The following is a 23,253-nucleotide window of genomic DNA, read 5'->3' on the forward strand; positions in this document are numbered from 1 at the left end:
CTTTTTTTGTAAGGGACAAGGCGAGTCAGACGTTCAATTGATGGTAATTTATACGCCCTGACCATTACAATGCAGTTCCGCTCAGGATTCTCGAGAGACTCAGAAATTGAGGCATATAATGTTAAGTGCGGTATTTTTTAATATGTAGTAATAGAAAGATAAGAATTTATATAGTATTTGTGTAAACAGCCTTTACATCACCGCTTTAAAATTGCCATTTTTTAAAAGTATTAAAATGAATATAGTCTGTTATCCTTAAGAGAAAGACATATGCCGTCGGGGAATTTTATGTCGATGTATATATGATACACAGCGTTTTCGTTGAAAGCTCCGACACGGCTTATTTTTTTCCGATACCTCCAACAAATATCGTTAATGTATACAAAAATCTTTACAAAAACTAAACATATTATTTACTAAAACCTTCCTCGAGAACCATTACTATCCATTGGTGAAAAAAGCATGAAAATCCATTCAGTAGTTTTTCTGTTTATCGCGAACTGACAGACAGACAGACGAGGTGGAGGACTTTGCTTTATAGTAGTGATTATTTGATACTTACTTTGAGACTTCATAAAAAATGTAACAAATTAAATACTGTGTTTACTTTCTCGTTCTAAATAATGTCTATTTATTAGCTACAGTACGGTATAATATCAATTAAAGTACAGAACAGGTGGTTGTGAGAGCTAATCAAACAGTGAATCGATCAATTTTATAACTCCCGTCAAAACTAATAACACTTACAGGGAAATATGAAACTTTAATGTGAGATTCTATATTATCTTTCTATCGAGATTCTATATAAATTAATCGTGAGTCTAGCTTCTATAGCTATTATATTCTAGAGATTACCAGTGGGACGCTCCTTTGCACAGGATGCCGCCTAGATTATGGGTACCGCAACGGCGCCTATTTCTGCCGTGAAGCAGTAATGTGTAAGCATTACTGTGTTTCAGTCTGAAGAGCGCCGTAGCTAGTGAAATTACTTGTCAAATAAGACTTAACATCTTATGTCTCAAGGTGACGAGCGCAGTTGTAGTGCCACTCAGAATTTTTGGGGTTTTTCAAGAATCCCGAGTGGCACTGCATTGTAATGGGCAGGGCGTATCAATTACCATCAGGTGAACGTCCTTCTCGTCTCGTCTCTTATTTTCATAAAAAAAAGATGGTTTGGCTATGTCGAGAGAATGAATGAAGAACGATTGACGAAAAAAGTGTATAATGCCAGTGTGAATGAAAGTGTTGGAAGGGGTACACCTAGGCGGACTTTTCGAGACCAAATCAGCGACGTCTTGAAAATGGCCAGGTCAAGAGTACCCTAAACCGAAGAGGATGTTTGAAGGAAATAATGAAAGTGGACAAAGCGAAATAGGTATGTAAGGATCGTAGCAAGTGGAAAGAAGTAGTCTCTGCCTACCCCTACAGGAAAGAGGTACATACATACATACATATAGTATGTAACTTTTGGAGCTATGTGTAAGCAATTTCAATGGAATGTAAAAACGTGAGATGAGTGATAGATGTATCTTGCCTCCGAAACAACGGGTTGCGGATTCGAATTCGAAGGATTAAAATCCGTTGATAAGTTTAGGAGTTCACTGGAAACAAACATCAGACACTGGGTTTATACATATTAAGATTAAGTGGGAATTACTGATAACTATGATTTATAGTGTTCAGGTTTGGGTTATCAATTTGGTATTGTACGTCCGACTCCTTGTGTGTCCTAGAGTTGTGATTGTTAATGTCATAGCCTCTGGTTATGATTAATATTACGTTGACTTCATTTCATGTATTTTGTATTAGTTGCTTTTGGAATAAACCTTAAATGTATTTACAACAAGATGGTCCACAAATAACTGTTATAAATATATTTTTATAAAATTTAAATAATTTTAGATCCCAAATCAAAATAAAAACTATCCTATCTCTCAAGTTGGACTAAACTTCACTCCATGAAGAAATCTCCATTAAAATCCGTTCATTATTCTAGGATTGCATATACGCTAATATCATATATGCTAATATCAGGAACACACTGGATTTATATATATTAGGATAACATTTTCAATATACATACTTTTAATTTAGTATATATTGCTCTGGTAAATTTTGTTCCAATGATTCGCGCTGCTTTTATCGACTCGAGACGACCTTTTCCGAAATTGCGTGAAAGGCGATCTCATTCGATACCCAATAAATACCCAACATGCAAAAAGAAGTATTCACTTCAAAAAAAAATAATACGGGTTGCACTCCGGGAGTGCCGACAGAAGTGAAAGCTTATTTTGCCGCGTTAGCCATTTTTTAGACGGGTTAGTGGGTAAAAAATTGCATTTTATTTATGAATTGTTTTTTAATAATTATTAAAAACTTTAAAATACATATTAATATTCTTTTATGAATCATCGTTAACAATTTCGACTACTCTCGTATCATTATCATAAAAATTATTACAATCTAAAATAGAAACTATAGATTCATGGTAACTAAAATAGGAAAAAAAATTGATTCGACGTATATATAATAATAATATATCTAAATTTAATTTATCTAGACGCATTCGCGGTCTGCTATATGTACATGCATATATGCACACAGTATAGCTGCGTCTCGTAACGGTGTCGCGAGTCCAGAGATTTTATCTCATCTAAAAATATGCGTATTAAAGAAGATTTCACTTCAAAAATTCAAGTAGATCCTTGAATTGGATTTTAATATAAAAGTTAAGAATACTTGAAAGGAGGTTTTGAATAAGTTTTACCTGTTTACCTTTCGAACTCTCTATTTACGAATCAATCAATCAAATTTTAGAAAATTTATTGAAGTAGGCGTTACTTTGCGGAAATTCATAATCAAACAAATGATTTGAGTTTTCTTTAGTGTTAATTCCGCCAATATTTGTCTTAATTAATCTTATTAATTCGACACGTGTTTCGCCTCTACACGAGGCATCCTCAGGACGTGTTGTCTCGTCAAAATCTCGGATCTGAGAGTCTCGTGCCAGATTATCAAAGTTTAGCTAGAAATCTCTCCGTGATATACGATATTTTTAACTAAACAATTTTATGACAACACACTACGTATAATTATACAGATAATTAAAACACATGTTGCATGCAGATAGTTAATGTTTAAATCATGTTTATTACTGTTTTTATAGCTGTAATTTTTTCAATATCAAAAAACAACACAAAATAATATGTATGTATTACACCTTCCTTAAAGGCCGGCAACGCTCCTGTGATTCCTCTGGTGTTGCAAGAGAGTATGGGCGGCGATGATCACTTAACAACAGGTGACCCGTACGCTTGTTTGTCCTCCTATTCCATAAAAAAAAAAATGTGTGTGTTTGTGTAAGCGCGTGATTTTTGTGCTAGTATAAGAAATCAGTCCTGCTAAACATGATCCCCCTTTATTCATAATGAACCGCTAACTTTAAACAGCCGCTTAGGAGTGTTTTTTCTCATTCTGATTTAGGTCAATAGAAGAAGACAGAGTGAGAATTAGCAATGCTTTAAGTTAGCAGACTATTATGAATAAGGGGGTAAATATATAGGTGTGGCAAATTAAACACAAGGAAACAAAATTGATATTTTTAACCTACTTCAATAAGGAGGAGGTTCTCAATTCGATCGGTATTAATTTTTGAGATTTATGATCGGATTTAATAAGAGTAATTATTCTTTGGTTCGATGCGGAATAGATGCTATTTGGCCCCAAAGAAATTTTACATGGTTTGTTTTGTTTATTTCTTATGAAAATGTTTGTTTACGTGGATGATATAATTGTTTTTTGTCTACGGCTTTTTAGGAGTTTTCATTTAGGTTGATTATATATATTATTATTATTAGCTGACTATGAGTATAAAGTAAAAAATAAATAAAAAACTGAAAAGTATCAAATAAGTAAAAATTAAATTTACATCTCTTATGCAAACCTTTACGTTTAATATTAATAAAATACTATTATTTGTATGTGCTTGTATATTTGTTGTATTGTTATCTTTGAAGTCGGTGCCAAGCCAAATGTAATAGTAGGTACCTACACTCGCCACGCGTGAGTGTGAGCTTCGTCTAGAACAAAACAACCCAAGCGGACAGACACGCGTGGCCACACAACCTTAATGATTACAGTAAGTAAGCTGTTTATAATATTAGGTTTTATATTGTTTAGGCCTTGGCACCGACTTAAAACCTATGAATTTGTACCTACTTGTAAATAAATAAATAAATGAATAGGTAGTCCACAAAAATAATATTATTTTATTAATATTAAAGGTAAAGGTTTGCATAAGAGGTGTATTTAATTAAATTTTTAGTTATTTGATACTTTTCAGGTTTTGAAGTCGGTTTTTTAAACGTAGTTTTTTTTTCAATAGTATAAATACTACTATATATTTACTCAAATTATAAAGCCTCAAACTAGTTATAGCTTATACTATAGGTCCCAGACTATAATATATATAATACGATATACATACTTAAATGTACATATATACAAATGATATGTTTATCACAGTTATTTATGGACCATCTTGTTGTAAATACATTTAAGGTTTATTCCAAAAGCAACTAATATAAAATATATGAAATGAAGTCAACGAGGCTACATTAACAATGACGCCTGTAGGATACACAAAAAGTCGGACGTACGATTGATACGAAAAGATTGATAAAAAAAGAAATTGATACCCTAAACCTAAACACACTGTAAGTCATCAGTAATTCCCACTAAATCTTACTATATGTAAATCCAGTGCCTTGATGTTTGTTTGAAGTGAACTCTTATACTAATGAACGGATTTTAATTGGCATTACTTCATGGAGTGCAGTTTAGTCCATCTTGAGAGATAGGATAGTTTTTATATCGATTTGGGACCTATAATTATATTTATTTCCAATATTGGTTTTTTATTGACATATTCTCTATGAGAGATTTATTGACGCATGATTTCATTATAACAACAGGGTGCATATTTTACGAAATAATCCTTGATGTTATGAAATATTATTGACAAATTCATATAAAACAGTATTTTATTTATGATGTGACCAACGTCTGTAGCGAAAAATATAAACTGACTAGTTTATATTTTTCCCGCCATATCTCGAATTTATATATTTAAAATCTGGAAGTTAAATCAGGGCATTTAACATAAGGCAACTGATATCGATCTCAATTAAATTTTCCGATAATAGCAAGTTGTACCTTCACCATTCATTTATAATTATTTGTACAGGGCGTGCCATAGAATGAATAATGTATTTATGAACGATCAATGCATTATTATTTATCAGATTTATGGCCATGTTGAGTCGTATTTTTTATTCCGTTCTTCCTTTATTGGCGAACTATATTACTGTATTTTTATATTCACTTTATTTCGTTCACCAACAGATTTACATTATTAATTTGTAAGGCATTGTTTATTTGGCGTTTGAGTATGTTTGAGGCATAATTTTACATATTATATTGTAAATGAAATGATTTGTAAAACGATGAAAATGTAAATCTTAGAAGTAGTAGAAGTAGCGGTAGATTCGATATCAAATTCAAATCAAGACATTCATAAGTGTCATTTCCGTTACCTACATGAATAAAGTGATTTTGATTATTTTTCAATACAGAAATTGAGTACACAATTTTTTATATTAGAAAGAATGTACAACCTATTTATAGGCGAAAACAACTTGTTTGTTTAAATATTACTTAATGCATCGCAATAAATATTACCGTTGCAAGGAACCTCAAAAAGAAAAAGCTGAACCCTTATAGGAACGCCTGTTTGTTCATCTGTCTGTCAAGACCCTTCATTTCGGGAATGCGTGGAAGTATAGAGTTGAGTTAAACGATAAACTCAAGTCTACAGCCTCTGGAAGCTGTGAAAAACCAAGCTTCTAAGTTAACGTAAAAAATTACGGCCATTTATGCTGCCAAAAACCTATATTTCGGCAATCACAAGGGAATCACAATTTATAGGGTATTTTCTATTGACTGAGTACTACAAAGTTTGAAAAGTAATACCGTCTTATACTACATGTATAGGGAATAGTCTGAAACTTATACATTTTTAATAAAATAAAAATAAACAGAGTTTTCATGCAAGGAACGGCGCGGGCGGTCCTAATTATTATGAATTAAGTTTAACCGTGTCATGTGGGATATCGTATGAAAGGGCTTCACTGGCACAAGCTCAAACAGATTTATAAAAGATTTTAAATTATTTTTATAATGTGAAATTTTCGAATAATGACGAAGAATGAAAAGAAAACAGCATATGTATACATGTATTTTATATATTTATATCATAATTGCATTAAAAATATGAGGCTCATTTAAAATGATCTCCAATTGGACTCCGAATTACTTTAGACGTTGAATACACTTATCAATTTAAACACTTAGTGTCTCCATACTAAAACTTTCTACTACCAATCTTGTAGATTAATTTAGGAACTCCAAATTATCATGTCAGGGCATACCAATACTCTCTAAAAAAATCATAAATTATAATTGGAGACTATATTACTCCCAGTCTTTAGCACTGATGAAATTTTTTTCCAACCACGCTTTAATGGATTGAACTGGGTCTTGTTGAAACAACCATTCTTGGTCATGGAGCATGGTATTGCTAAGGAGCTTAACCGACTTCTTTTCTCTCTCGACATCGTATTATCTTGATACACATGCCTATGTATAGGTATCATTTCGTTATGGGGGTACCACAAGGGTCCATTCTTGGACCCTTCCTCTTCCTAATTTATATAAATGATCTACATAAACTTATATAAAAAAAAGCACAAGGTGGTATTGTTTGCGGATGACACTTCAATCATATTCAAAGTGAAACGAAGCCAAGTTTTATATCACGAAGTAAACAATGCTCTATCTGATATCGTGTACTGGTTTAGCGCCAATAACTTATTGTTAAATAGCCATAAAGCCAAATATATTAAATTTACCGCGCCAAATATCAAAAATGTAGATGCGAATATTTTATTAAATGGAGAGGTGGTAAAACCAGTGGAATCTGCTGTATTCCTTGGCATTACTCTTAATTCCAAATTGCAATGGGGCAATTGCAATATGGGGATATTGAAGGATTGGCGAATAGGCTTAGTTCTGCAGCATATGCGGTTAAGAAAATTAGACGGTTAACTGACATAGATACGGCGCGACCAGTACACTTTAGTTATTTTCATAGTTTTATGTCCTATGGTATATTGTTATGGGGCAGTGCGATCGATATTAATACCATCTTTGTGCTGCATAAGAGGGCTATTCGCGCGATTTATGATTTATGCGCGGTCCTAAAGAATCATTAAAAGAAAAATTTAAAGAAGTAAACATTTTGACTGTTGCTTCTCAATATATTTTTGATAATGTTCTGTAAGTTCATAAGCACATTGAGGAGTTTTCTAGAAACTGTGACATTCATAATGTTAACACGAGGAACAAACATAAACTTGTTATGCCTACTTCTCTGTTGGGTCGAGTTAGTAAGTCTTTTGTTGGGCGATGTATATGCTTCTATAATATGATTCCAGAAAATGTATAAAATGTGTTACGAAATTTAAAAGAATTGTTAAAAAACGTTTGTGTGGTAAAGTTATACTATAACTATTGCATACACACTTTTCTTAATGACACCACGGACGAATAAAGCGAACACCCTCAGGCCCTTTAATTATAAATGTTTCAATATAACATTGTAATCCATATTTTTATATTAAAAAAAAATCCCGCTGAGTTTCTTGCGCCCATTCCTCTCAGGTCGGAGGCAGTCTTTTTTGAATGGGTGATAGTTTTTGACATTCAATAAGTGATTTTGAATAAAAATATTTGAATTTGAAATTTGAAATTTGAATTATTGCCATGAATATGGCTCAAACAATCTGCTCTCACTTCTCCCTCTCCTCCTTATTCAAATTCAAATTCAAATATTTTTATTCAAAATAGGATGTGAAATCACTTATTGAGAGTAAAAACTACCACCCATTCCAAAATGAATGCCTCAGGCCTGAGAAGAATGGGCGCAACAAACTCAGCGGGCTTTTTTTTTTCATCATGAACTATCATCATATCCCGACAAATTATCACTGAGGTCGGATAGTACCAACTTTTTACTCTGCTGACTTATTTAGAAGCTTTTATAGAAAATTTATTGAACTAGGCGTTACTTTGCGAAAATCCATAATTATAAAAATGATTTAAGTTTTCTTTAGTGTTTGTTATAACAAATAGTGGCGGAATTAACACTAAAGTTAACTTAAATCATTTGTAGATTTTATAGAGCTTTTATCATAAACTCGTTCATTTTCGTTGTAATGTTGCTCGTTATAAAAAAGTTATCGTCAGTAGTTATGTTCGGACGATCATAAAAGGTCTTTTTAAAAATTATTATTTATTACACAAAACTAATTACAATGATATTAAAATATGACGTGTTACTTATAACAAGACTAGAGCGAAAGTGAATTATAAAAATATTAAATTATAGACAATCGAAATTCAGTGTCAGCATCTATTCACTTGTTCAATCTGCCACTCAGCTCTTTCACACCGATGGGGCCCCGGTAACGCAGTAAATAACTTTTTTATAGCTCCTTTTGTGTATGGTAGAAGTTTTTTTGAACTTACCACCCTCTTCATTTTTAATTTATCAGTAAAATAAGGAAAAGTGTGACTGTTATAACGTCCAAGTCCTAAGTTATCTCTTAAAACATGCGTCATGATTCTAGGTGCTGTTTTAGTATCCCAAGATAAAAAAATGGTTTTGGTCAGGATTTCTTCAAATTATTTTCTTATTTCTTTCTACGGGTATTACGCAGACGTTTTTCTGTCGCAAGCAGAATTTCGTACCACCAATTCAGAGCTTGGAACACAAACTTTCGATTAACATCAAGCAGATGAGTATCCAAATGATTTGAGTTTTCTTTAGTGTTAATTCCGCCAATATTTGTCTTAAAACAATTCGACACGTGTTTCGCCTCTACACGAGGCATCCTCAGGACGTGTTGTCTCGCCAAAATCTGGCACTGAGTTTCAAAAATTGCAATTGTCTCTAATGCTTGATCAGCAATTCGGGTCTTTATTCACTTCATTTTAATATCACAAGAATATTTACAAGATTGGTGCGAAAACGAGAACAGACATTGAACAAAGTCATGTAAAGTATTTTTTTTTATTTATTCATGGCACATAACAACATATCACAGGCACAAAAACTTTTTTTACTGTAGGGAGGACAAACACTCAATCACAAGAGCGTTGCTGACCATATAAACCGTTGAACAAATAAATAAATATGAATTTGAAAACCGAAACCACACGTGGTGGGCGAGGTTCGAACCGGGGACTCCGAAGCAGTACACAGCTATAAAAATAAGTCTATAATAATATAATATTGACACACTTTTTACACAAATTATCTTGCCCCAAGTTAAGCATATATAGCCTGTGTTATGGGTTACAAGACAATGATATATTTAATACAATATACTTACTTAAACATATATAATTCGTATAAACATACATAAACACATTTGAACATCCATGACTCGGAAACAAACATCCATATTCATCATATAAATGCTTGTACCTACCGGGATTCGAATCCGGGACCTCTAGCTTAGTAAGTACGATCGCTAACCACTCGGCTATACAGGTCGTCTATAATTAATAGTAGTTAAAAAAAAAACTAAAAAACACGCGTTATATAGAAAACTGACATAAAAAATATTGGTTTCTTTATAACAGTGTGTTTTTTTTAAATTATTATTTTGCATTGTCGAATTATAAATTCTCTTTTGTATTCGAAAATTTCCTGATATTAGATAAATCGGTTAAATATAATGGTTGTAATTTAAAATTAACATAAATTTCTGCCTTAAAGACGATAGACGAAAATTATATAAATTAACTAAAATCTTTATTTTATTAAATTGAAAAATGGAATAGTTTTATCAAATTAATGTATTGTCACCGGTCCGTGGGTAAAATCGCGCCCAAATATGTCGGTTACAAACAAACATACATACAGGTGAAGTAATAAAAATCATGATATAAAGACCGGCATCAATTTAATTTTAATATATATCTAGGTGTATATTGTCTTAGTATAAACAGATACTAATGAAATATGTGCCCTTACATTATTTTAGGCTTACAATACTAAAAAAAATTTAAAAGAACAGCAGCATTGAAAATTTTCTGTAGAGATTTACTTTTCACGTGAAGCACACACATTTCGTTTGTAATGTGATTGTGGGTGCAATATTATGTAGACAATTTGTTTTTTTATTTATGAAAATAAGGAACGGGACGAGCAGGACATTCAGCTGATGGTAATTGATACGCCGCACCCATTACTATGCAGTGCCGCTCAGGATTCTTGAAAAACCCAAAAACTCTGAGCGGCACCACAATTTTCCCAAGGATTTCACTGGCTACGGCGCCCATCAGACCGAAACACAATAATGTTTACACATTACTGCTTCACGGCAGAAATAGGCGCCATAATCAAGCCGGCATCCTTTGCAAAAGAGCCTCCCACTCATAGTATGGCTGTATGTAACATATTGTTATATTTTATTGTTTATGCTTTGCCTCGCAAGCAATAGGGAGGTTCAATTACTGCTAGAGATTGAAGTGCTTAAAATGTGCTGGTTTGTATGTAGTATATACCACAAGAAAGGTAATTTAACAGACTATAAAAATAAAAATATTTAATTTTAAAACTTTATCTGCGTAAAATACGAAAAACCGTCAAAATGAGGTCAGCCGTAAAAATTATCTGTAGCAGTCGATTAAAACATTCTTTTTTGTATTATCTATAATGTTTTAGTAACTATTCTATGAATAATTAGTAACTTTGAAGTATGTTTTACTTATAAAAAATTATAACATTCATTGGTAATAATCTAAATGTAATCTGTAGAATCGAAAAAAATCATAAAAATGCATGACAGCCCTGACAGCTGTAAAAATGTCGAAAAAATTGACTTTAGAACTAACCTCTATATTGAGCACTTCCCGCGCACTGGCACAGTGTCATACAAATCGCAATTGTAAGAGGTAGCTTGTCACGCACACTAATAAAACTAATATTCCTGGCCTGTTTTTATCGGATGTCTAACAGCAAGGGACTATCTAGACGTATTAATTATATAAGGATTTTGTCCTTCTTGGTTTGGATAGTAGAATAACATAGTACTCATTTGCTTCTATTTAAAACACGATCTACTTACTTAACATAAGCCCAAGTAAGTTAAATTTGAATCAGTGTGTAGCTATTTTCTCAACTAAATTATTATCTTAAACATACCAAAAACAGAAACAATTTTTCAAAAAATCATTTACTACTTCATAATAAAGTAACTTTAACTCAATTATCAAATTAAATATTAAAATCATAATCGAAAGATTTTTAACTTTATTTTCGCAACATATAAAATATATTTACAAACCCATTGTTTTAGGATAACACTGTTTCACGAAAACAAGTATCAATAGAACGCGAATATTATTTTTCATTGAAACTTTTAACTTTATATTTAGATAAGTTCGTGTGAACTGAGGGCGAGCGGGATTGATACTAGCCTACACAGCACAGTTCCCGATACTATAATTTATAAACACAAACATATATGTGTATTTTACTGGAAGACCATTAATTTAATTTGAGGCAGACTCACCAAAGCCCTTTTTATGTTTCATAATCTTTTAGATCTAATTCAAACTAACCTTTTTAAAGTGAAACGTTTATTTTATTGTTTTTAATGTAAAAGGAGGACAAACGAGCGTACGGGTCACCTGGTGTTAAGTGATCACCGCATCGTCCCGGAAACACCGGACAAGGAAGTTCAATCCACATCTTTGTAGAACGTGGAAGAAAGCTCCTTGAAAACCGCACGGTGGAGGACCGCCACACATGCAGGTGGTGGGGACGATATTCTCACTCCTAACTTGTGGCGTGTCGTGGGAAGGTGGAATTCGGCGGTAGGAATCAGGTGAAACAGCTCTTCGGAACACTCCCCATGATATTTTTTTTTATGGAATAGGAGGACAAACGAGCGTACGGGTCACATGTTGTTAAGTGATCACCGCCGCCCACAATCTCTTGCAACACCAGAGGAATCACAGGAGCGTTGCCGGCCTTTAAGGAAGGTGTACGCGCTTTTTTTGAAGGTACCCATGTCGTATCGTCCCTGAAGCACCGCACCAGGAAGCTCATTCCACAGCTTTGTAGTACGTGGAAGAAAGCTCCTTGAAAACCGCACTGTGGAGGAAACCGCCACACATCCAGATGGTGAGGATGATATCCTAACTTGTGGCGTGTCGTGCGAAGGTGGAATTCGGCGGCGGGAATCAGGTTGAACAGCTCTTTGGAACACTCCCCGTGATAAATGCGGTAGAAGACACACAATGAAGCGACGTCTCTACACAACGCCAAGTGATCCGGCCGTTCACAGAGCACTGGGTCCCAGACAATTCGAGCTGCTCTGCGTTGCACGCGGTCAAATGGATCGAGCTGATACTGGGGTGCGCCAGACCAGAGATGACAGCAATACTCCATGTGTGGCCGGACCTGCGCTTTGTAGAGCGCTAGTATGTGGGCCGGCTTGAAGTATTGCCGTGCTCTATTAATGACGCCCAGTTTCTTTGAAGCCAATTTGGCTTTGCCTTCCAGATGACCACGAAATTGGCAATCGCTCGAGATTTCGAGACCCAGTATTCCGATACTAGGCGAGGCTTTGAGGGAAGTGTTGTCGAAGAGCAGTGATACGACAAATGGGGTTTTTTTAGTGGTAAACGCGCAAACTTGAGTCTTCTGGGGGTTAAATTGGACAAGGTTCAATTTTCCCCATTCCGCGACCTTCTCAAGAGAGGACTCGATAGAAGACACAAGTTTCTCCCGGTACTGGTCGACGATTTCCCGAGAGAGACCTGCATGGCCCGTGTATATGGCATCACCAGTGCTGTCGTCTGCATAGCAATGAATGTTGGAGGTGTCCAACATATCATTGATATGCAGAAGAAACAGCGTGAGAGACAGCACACAGCCTTGGGGCACTCCCGGATTCACGGGCTTCGGGTTCGAGCAATATCCGTCGACAACGACCTGTATGCTACGCCCAGTGAGGAAGCTGGAGGTCCACTTGCACAAGCTCTCGAGAAGCCCAAATGATGGAAGTTTGGAGAGGAGCGCCTTGTGCCATACACGATCAAAGGCCTTCGCTATATCCAGGCTAACTGCCAGGCCTTCCCCCTTGCTTTCAATAGCCGCAGCCCATCTATGTGTCAGGTATACCAGAAGATCACCTGCCGACCGACCATTGCGAAACCCGTATTGTCGGTCGTTGATCAACTGGTGACCCTCTGGGTATACCAAGAGCTGACGGCTAATTATGCTCTCCATGATTTTGGAGAGCAGGGAGGTAATAGCAATAGGCCTGTCACGAATTTATAATAAACAGTACGCTGAGTTTGACGTATTTCACTTATCAAAAATTAAGTTAAAAACAGAAATAATAAAACATCATCGTAAAAAATAATAATAATAGGTAACGCAACACACACAAACACACACGCACACACACACACCACACACGCATACACACACCACACACGCACACACACACCACACACGCACACACACACCACACACGCACACACACACACAGACACGCGCGCGCTATTGTAATCTTTTATTTTATTTGTTAGTATATATAGTACATTTTTAAGTCTATTCTGTTAAGGTGACGCATTGATAAACAATTATTTGAAATCGGGTGCCACGCCCCCATGAGCTCCCCGCAATCAGTTCATATCCCGGTAATTTAGCAGCAGCTATCGTGCACTCGGGCCACGCGAGCGGCCCGTCTCGCGTCATAACTCGCGCGCTACTCTGTCGTGCGCTGCCGCGCTGGGACATAGACGTCGTGGAGTCGCCTTACCTCTATTTAGTTTTTTATAATGATTTGAATATTTTAAATTTTTGTAGACAAGCTGATATTTTTTGTGGTACTATGTCGATAAAAATAATTTGACGGCATGATAAACATTAAGTGATGAACAAATACCCACATACTAAACATACCTACCTACCTACAAACTTATATACATACAAACGCCGGATCTCATATTCATTGCTATATTGTTATATAAGTATATATATTTATATATATAAATATATATATAGATATTTATGTATTATATGTATTTTAGTAAGTATAATTATTTTCCATTTAATCCTTTGTATTCATACCTTATGTATGTACACGAACCTGCCACTAAAGGCACCTCTCTCTAGCCTCAAAAGGTTTGCTGGAAGAAAACTCTTGTTAGGGTTGTTTGCTTGCCTTTGTACATGTCCTCTATTTCTGTCTTTTTCCTATGTATTGTATTGTGTGCAATAAAGAATTAAGGACTGCTTCCGCTCTTATTAGATTTTAGTATAATTATAAAATTCTGACATAGGTAAGTATAATAATATATAAGTAAAAACCAAAATTAAGAGGTAGGTAAGAAAAATTTCGTTGTCATTTAATTTTTGTTACTTATTATAATGTAACGATTACCTAAATAAGTTATCAAATTATTGAGGACATAGTAGGTAGTTTGCGGTCAATATTCAGAAAAAGCCATAATATATTCTGAACTATCTACGACAGAAACATCGTCTGCGTCAGCAACATCTTCGTCAACAAAAGCAAAATTGTCGACATCAGCAGTTTTATCCGTGTCAGCAACAGTATCATCAGAATTTTCTTTTGATTTTGGTTCTTCTGAAATATTTACAATATTTGACGCAGCATTTTCCTTGCTTTGTGCAACCACGTACTCCGGATCACGAATTGGCTTATTCCTTATGTGTCTGGGATCGACTAACTCAGGAAGGAGACAATCGTAATAGAATTTCAGCAATTTTGGTTCCATCACGTCTGCCCAATACATTTCATCTTTTTCTATAATTTCTGTTTTTATTTTATTATCGCCAAACCAAATTCCAAACAAACATTGTTGTTTTTTGCAGATATGCAATTGACCTTGCACTTGAAAATACCAATCCGATTTTTGGTTAATCACTACTGCGCCATTTTTATTTTTTTTTATAAAAATGCATCTTGTTCTGCCGAATCGCTTCTTCTAAACCAATTTTAAATGGTGCTATGGGACATTTTATTTCCACAATCATGTCGCTTGTGATGCCATCAGGCGTTGCACCCAAAAATGGGTATTTGTCATCAATAAATAAGCCACAATTTTCAATCTTAACATTTTTCATTATAGATAGTTGTTCCAGCGCGATTTTTTCATATTTTTTTCCATGGCTTATTGACGAAACATGGTCAATATTAGGTTTATACAGTAGATTTCTTACTATGTTTTGGCATGTATTTGTCTGTTTTCGTTTTACAATTTTTCCAAAATTTGAGGCTGTTAACATGTTTCGCCTTAGCTCTAACCATTCTCCAGATTCACTCTGTAATATGGTTCTCTTTTCAATATCTCTTCGCTCTTCATCAGTTTTCATCAAATTTTGTACTAAGGTAGTTTTTGCTTTTTTCAAAGTGTCTTCGTCTAAATCTGGTTTGTCTACTATTTCACCATAAGCCAAATTAAGCGTCCTTGGTACCAATAAGCGATTCTTTTTTCTTATACATTTTTTTGTCTTAGCCCTTTTATCGTTCATTGTTTGTTCATGTTTTTTAATAGACTGTTTGGGACTGTTTCCACATATATTTCGATGCACAGTAGATAATAGTTTGCCTGTATTGAAAGAAATTACAGCGGCTGAGCATCTTGCTTGATAAGATCGTCTTTGAGAATAATTTATTCTTTTTCCGCCCACTAGTTTTGCAATGACGCCATTGAATCTTTCCACAATATTGCTATCGACATCTTCAATTAGACTATGTGCTTTATCAGCTAATCGAGCAACTAGTGTTTTTATTTTCTGCCAAAGTAAACTGCCGAAAAATGTGTTGGGAGCTTCTGGATGCATATTATATTTACATAATAGCTGATTACAATTTCCATGACGATTAAAAGCATGGCAAATAGATGCATTTATGTCTTTGTACAAACCATCTTCATTCCTGCTCTCTTTGTGAAGTTTTATGGCCTCGCATATATATTTCCTTGACCGTAGTATTTTTTCTTGTGTAAGGTTTTTTCTATCCACCACTTTATAATGTGTATCAGTAGTAAGCTGTTGTAACTTGTTGCAATAATTTCTTTATAAGTGATTGCGACAGTAAATTTTTGCAACTGTAATACCTGGATATGGCCGAGCATCTAATATTTTCGAATAAGTGCTGCTATCACCATCAGCAATAAAACGTGCGTAAACCAAACCATGCATATCAATAGATTGCTTGAACCCTTCGGTTATAATAGTTGACTCCATAGCAGTAGAAGCTCCATCGAAATTCTTATAGCACTCGTGTTCTTTTGGGCTTTCTTGTTTCTTTTGAGATCTGGCGCAAATACAACAATATTTGTTTTTTACACACATGTACAGGACTTGGCCGAAACGTCTGCCAATAATGGCTGCAGCTCCTGATAACGCTGCGTAATTTGTTCTGTACGAACGTTTACTCCAGCACCCATCTACAATTACATCAATCATTGGTATTCCGTCTTTCGTGACTTTTCCTTCTTTAATTGCTTCTTCTCTTTCTCTTTCACCAGCTAATTTCATTTCGTCCCAAGCAGTGTCCTCCCAATCCCTACATATATCATTTTGAGTTTTATTATAGGTATATTCTGACATAATAGGTAAACCTACTGCTGCTGAAAATTGTTTTAATTGCGCATGACCACAACCTGCGGCCGTTATACCCGCAACAGCATCTTTGTTCACATCATCCAATGACGATTTTATTTTATTTTTATAATTACACATCATACATACATATGTGTATTCAGATTGCAATCCTATTCGATGTTCAGAAATTAATTTCATTGTAGATAATCCGCATTTAAAGAGATTTGTGTTGAGAAATTTTTACAAGTTCTGATGTGAAATGATTAAAATCTATTATTCGGTGCCCCAAGTTTTGTATTTCAGGCTGCATCTGAAAGATACAGAAATATTTATTTGTTTATTGTGGGTCTTGTATGATCTTCCTACTTTTGTAAGGACATGCAATGTAAATCTTACAAAAGCAGAATGCTTACCGTTACTTCAGATGTGCCTTCAACTATATATGGAAGTGCATTACTTTCTTCACATTGATTTTCAGGTAATACGTTTGAAGCCTGGTCCTTTTCCTTATATTGATTTTCTTCTGTCTAAAAATTAAAAATGTATGATTGATTATTTACATTCTAGCCCATGACCAAAATAATCACTCTAGTAAAAATACTTTGTTCGAATAAAGCTACGATATAAAACGAATAATAAAATTTTGTTTACCATTGCTTCTGATTCGCATTGCGATATATTTGGAGGCGCATCATTATCATCTAATTCCATCTCAATCTGAAAGATAAATTAAACAATTATGATATGATGTTATGATTAATTTATGACCTTTCAGGTCATGTTATAAAATGTCGTAAAAATAAACTTACTGTTGTTTTAGGCGTTTTTTCTTCAAAATAACATGGAAGTGAGTTCTGATCCTTTTCGGCCGCCCTAAAAAAACATTAGTAAACTTGACAAGGCCTGTGATGGGTGGAAGGATTTGATGAAGAAATTTGTCCAGCAGCGGAACAACATTAAAAGAGAAAAAACCGGCCAAATGCGAGTTGGACTCGCGCATGAAGGGTCCCTTACCATTACCTATCTATAAAAACGGCAAAAACGGCACGTTTGTTGTATGGGAGCCCCCGTAAATATTTATTTTATTCTATTTTTTAGTATTTTTTGTTAAAGCGGCAACAGAAATACATCATCTGTGAAAATGTCAACTGGCTAACTATCACGGTTCATGAGATACAGCCTGATGACAGACGGTCAGACAGACAGATGGACGGACAGCGGAGTTTTAGTAATAGGGTCCCGATTTACCCTTTGGGTACGGAACTCTAAAAACAAACAACACTTTACTTTTATAAATTGACACTTATATCTATGTAGGTAATCATGAAACTTACGTGAGCGTCACATTTTGTAAATCTGCATACGACGATGACATTTCTTGTCTTCTACAAAATAAAATTCTAGTCATGTCTAGTTCATTGGAATATTATTTTCACACACGTTCAAAACTATTATTATGCAGTCACAGTGTGATAAATATGTAGTAGATAATTACATACATACCCTTCTAAAGAATCGATTGTATTCGTTTCAGTTTCGCCTAAATCCAGAGACGACTCCATAGTTTTTCTTTGTTCGGACAATTGTTTCCTAGAATTTTCATATTAGGTTTTTACTTTTAGGTACCCATGTAGGAATAATATACAAAATAAACATTATAATTATGATGAATGGTAGAACAGGGTTTTTCTGAAGGTAGATAGGCAAATACCTACCTTATTATGATGAAAAATATAAATATATTACCTACCTACATACTTCAAAAATATTCTGTGAGTGATTGTCTTTGTCGCTGAGTAGGTAAGGTACCTACTAGGTACCAAAATACTGTTTTTTATGATACCAAATACACATCTTATAAAGAAACTTTATATAATTTTTAACCTACACACGCAGTGTAGGTAGGTACCTGCACACACATTACTTTGGCATGTACTTTACTGTTCATGTACCTGTTCCTTCCTATCCTAGGTATCTACCTTCTTTCTAACTAGGTAAGCAAGTACATAAGTAGGTATGTGGATTATGAATAGGAATTAGTAGGTACCTGCCTATATACTATTCATAATTCAAATAAAAGAAATATGTATCTCACGTTTACTTACCTTTTCTTGACCATATCCTTACATTTTTCAATGTACAGAGCTTTCATCTTCATTTTAGAAACTTTTAACTTTTTTTTTCCCATTTTTAATAATTTGTAATATTTTATTCAGAATAAGATACGGTTATCGATGCTCGGGAGCTCGATTGGCACAAGTCCGACGCTGACAATGGTCAGAAACGGACTGAGGGGGGCCGCCTGCATACAAACAAACGCGATAGCTAGCTTGAAATTAAAAGTCGTAAGCGCCAAAACACTATATCTCGTATAAAATAAAAACTATTGGTAATTATGTAAATTCCAATTACCATTTTGAAAAGGGTGTTTATACTTATATGTATATAAAATTAAGAGCCATAAATCGGTTCCGTTCAGTTGTAAAGTGAAAATCTATGTTTTTATTTAGCAGATTTTGAGTATTTTTTTTGTGCTGTAATAGTTGACCAATCGTGTAAAACCAATTACCAATTTGAAGTTAAGCTCATGAACAACTCAAAACATAAAATATTAATTCCGAATGTTTTGTAATTGCTGAAAAAAGTTGAAATCCCTGATGCAATACCGTCAATGCGTCGTCTTAATATATGATTTCTTTTTATAATTTAAAATTTATGTAATCCTTAGTGGCTATATGTAAAACCTAGGTTAATTTTGTAAAAATAATTGTTGTGTACGCTGTTGATTACTTTAATAAATAAATAAATAAATAAATAAACAAATAAATAAATAAATAAGTAGTTTGCCGGATCCGAACTGTCTCCTTTTTTTTGGATCGGATGGACAAGGGCAGACTTCCATGAGTCGGGGACTACGCTTTTAGAATAAGAGTGCCGGAAAAAACGCGTTAGCACCGGCGTCAACTCAGGGGCACACGTTCTAAGCACGATTGGAGAAATGCCATCCGGCCCGCTCGACTTCCTGACGTCCAACGAAAACAGAGCTCGCCTAACAGTTTTCTGTCTGAACTGTACTTCAGGCATAGAGCTTTGACACCGCGGGATGGTCGGCGGTGTTTTTCCGTTGTCGTCAAGAGTCGAGTTGGAGGCTAAAAGAGTGCACAAGAGATCGGCTTTCTCTTTTGCCGTATGGGCCAGGGTGTCATTCCTCATGTGCAACGGTGGCATGGACGGCTGGCTGAAGTTACCAAGAGCAGCTTTCGACAACGATCAGAACTTGCGTGTTCCGGTCGGGTAACTGGAAAGCTGCTCGCCGATTTTGACGACGTGTTTTGACTTTGCACGGGCGATTTGCCGCTTAAAAAATCTGGAGGCACGGTTGTATTTCCTCTTAAGAACTGTGCAGTTCGGATCCTTTGTGCCCAGCGCCGCAACCCAAGATCGATACGCCTGTTTTTTGCAGTCAGATGCTGCTTTAACTGACGCATCGAACCAGGGCTGTGATTTGCCACCGATGGGTACTACAGAGTTTGGTATAAAAATATCCATACCCTGTAGTATCACATCGGCTACTGCAACGGCGCAGGTAATGCGGTAATTGAACGCGCCTTAAACTTTTTCTATCGCTAAATATTATTTGTATGCGCTGAAATATTTTGTGTTTTAGAAGATTAGTTAAAAATATTTTTGTCATTGATGCGTTGAACTTGAATTATTATTATTAAGTAATCAATATGCTTTCCATCCAAGGGCATATTTTGTTAACATACAAGTTGACTGTCACATTTCTGTTAATTCCTCAGTTGATTTTAGTTGGTATATAAACATATAAGTGTCACGCAAATGACTGATTTGTTATGTTGTATACACATTTAAATAACATTAGTTTATTCTATATATCTACTTGTTTAGTGTACATCAATTGTAGCTATCTTGGATCTCAAGAATAGTCGCAATTTCCTTTTCTGCACCCCTAATAACATTTTTTTAATGGAAGAAGAGGACAATCGACCTTACGGGTCACTTGATGTTAAGTAATCACCACCGCCCACATTCTTTTAACGAGCCTCACGTACCCGTTTGTCGTTTCATGCGTACCAGTGGGAGGCTCCTTTGCACAGGAAGCCGGCTAGATTACGGCGCCTTTTTCTGCTGTGAAGCAGTAATGTGTAAACATTACTGTGTTTCGGTCGGAAGGGTGCCGTAGCTAGTGAAATTACTGGTCAAATGAGACTTAACATCTTATATCCCAAGGTGACGCGCGCAATTGTAGTGCCGCTCAGAATTATGGGAATTTTCTAGAATCCTAAGCGGCACTGCACTGTAATGGGTAGGGCGTATCAATTACCATTAGCTGAACGTCCCGCTCGCCTCGTCCCTTATTTTCATAACAAAAAAAAATCCAAATTCATATAGTTGAAAAGATAATTGTTTCAGGAATAATTCAAAATAAATGTTTATAAAACCGGACAAATGCATCTACCTCTGCTTATAAAAAAAGGCCAAGTACGAGTCGGACTCTCCCATGAAGGGTTTCGTAGCAGCAAGTAACAACAACAAAAGTTCTTTAATAATTATAATAACATTTGAGCTGATTGAATGAAAGGTAAATTACAGTTTACGATATATAACTCGTTCAAACCAGGTTCAATCCAGGTAATGAATATCATATATTACTTTTAGTTTTATCATTCTCTTATTTTAGAAGTTACAGAAACACATTTTACCACTTTGGAAGTGTCTCTCGCGCAAATTATTTAGTTTAGAAAAAAATATATGAGAAATCTCAATTTCATTTTTGAAGACCTATCCATACATACTCCACACGTATACCCCCAAACTATTTTTAAGTTTCAGTTCTAAGTAACTCCCAAAAATTTTTTTTTCAAAGTTTTTTTAAAAGTAATTAAAAATCTGTTTAAGCTTGGGCCAATGAGTTCGGCCCTGTAATTCATACGACACCCCATATGACACAGTTAACCTAATTCAAAATTTAATCACCAGTTCTTGCATCCTGTTCTTTTATTTGAAAAGAGATATTCCATATACCTGTAGTATAAGACGGCATTACTTGCCAAATTTCATAGTTCTAGTTGAGCGGAAAATAACCTATAAGTTTTGATTATAATAATAATATTGACACACTTTTAAATGATATAAATGATTGCACCTACCGGGTTTCGAATCCCGGGATCTCTAGCTCAGTAGGCAGTGGGCTACTGGGGTCTAACATTACCTCAAAAGTGTCGAAATACACTTTTTATGCGGAATAAACGGCTGTTATCTTTTCTTTTACGTAAAGTTTGATTTTTTCTTAGCTTCAATAGACTCAAAAGTCGTTTATATCGTTTTACCCTCATATTTCACCTCGATACCTCCACGCGTTCCCGAGATAAGGGGTCTTGACAGTCAGGCAGATAGCCAGACAAACGGACGGATTAACAACAAAGGGATCATATAATGGTATCGTTATTCCTTTTGAGGTACAGAACCCTAAACAGTATGTAATAACTAGAATTATCAGAGGACATTGTTATCTGACCATCCCACGCAGATTAATGCTTGATTTAATGCAACAAGACAGTATTATATTTTTTTCTTTATAAAATGTGGCAAGGTGATATGTAATATGATCTTGAACGTATGTATTCCCGTTACAGTATTTAGCCTTCTAATTATCTAATATTACATTGCATGGTAAAAGCTTTTACATGTATTTTTAAATAAATTATCATAACGGTATAAAGGTATGCGTTGACTTGAATATAAACTCTTCATCTAAGCTCGCGTACACTAGCACTAGTAGATAGACCTAACTCTTAATTTTTGTGTGTCGTCATTTTGAATAATAGATGTATTGTCTGTTTAACCAATTTAAGATATAAATGTATACGATTTTAAAAATCTTTAAGTAAAGAAATTCAAAAATTGTCAGTTAATAATTTTTAACATTCGTCTAACAGTTAATTGAGTTGTATGGCCTATTCCAGTTTAAAAGACTTCATTAATAAAATATATCAAGCCTTATTATTAATCATCATCATCAACATCATCAGCTGGAAGACGTCCACTGCTGGACAGAGGCCCCCCACAAGATGGACCCACGATATGGTCAATCTCTGGTTTGTCTGGTTGGATGAGGGCAGCGCAGGACCGATCGTCGTGGAAATCTTCCGGCTGGCATATAATTTTATATTATATATTTAAATTGCTTATTATAATTTTTAGTTATTTATTATTGATAATATTATTAATATTGAGTCTATCTGTTATTATTTGTAAGCACAAAACACTATTTGCGTGTTCTTGTCGCTTTTTCTCAGGTGATTCGCGATAGTCAAGCCCATAGTAGTTAAGCCAGAAGATTGAAGGAGACTAAATTCATCCTGTTAAATAAAGAAAGTCTGAATTAGAATTAGAATTTGGAATTGAATTAAATCATCCCGACACTAGTCGATGCATACACACAACTC

The 23,253-nt window shown here is 34.9% G+C and overlaps 1 protein-coding gene across 1 annotated transcript; it reads right to left on the bottom strand.

The window, feature by feature from the left end:
- Positions 1 to 16,994: 16,994 nt before the first annotated feature.
- LOC126979522 (uncharacterized) lies at positions 16,995 to 19,127 on the bottom strand. Its single transcript, XM_050828852.1, has 7 exons — positions 18,886 to 19,127; positions 18,284 to 18,370; positions 18,115 to 18,165; positions 17,590 to 17,653; positions 17,432 to 17,497; positions 17,194 to 17,307; positions 16,995 to 17,090 (listed from the first exon to the last, which is right to left on the bottom strand). Exons 1-7 carry the CDS (start codon positions 18,966 to 18,968, stop codon positions 16,995 to 16,997), a joined length of 561 nt encoding a protein of 186 aa, XP_050684809.1. The 5' UTR covers positions 18,969 to 19,127.
- Between the last annotated feature and the right edge of the window lie 4,126 nt (positions 19,128 to 23,253).

The sequence above is a fragment of the Leptidea sinapis genome, chromosome 1, assembly GCF_905404315.1.
Source record: "Leptidea sinapis chromosome 1, ilLepSina1.1, whole genome shotgun sequence".
Taxonomy (NCBI): Eukaryota; Metazoa; Arthropoda; class Insecta; order Lepidoptera; family Pieridae; genus Leptidea; species Leptidea sinapis.

Coding starts and splice junctions, on each gene's coding strand:
- LOC126979522 (XM_050828852.1), bottom strand. CDS start 18,968: ATGGGAAAAAAAAAGTTAAAAGTTTCTAAAATGAAGATGAAAGCTCTG. Junction 17,308..17,431: donor AATGCGAATCAGAAGCAATG/GTAAACAAAATT, acceptor TTTAATTTTTAG/ACAGAAGAAAATCAATATAA. Junction 17,091..17,193: donor AAGGCACATCTGAAGTAACG/GTAAGCATTCTG, acceptor TGTATCTTTCAG/ATGCAGCCTGAAATACAAAA.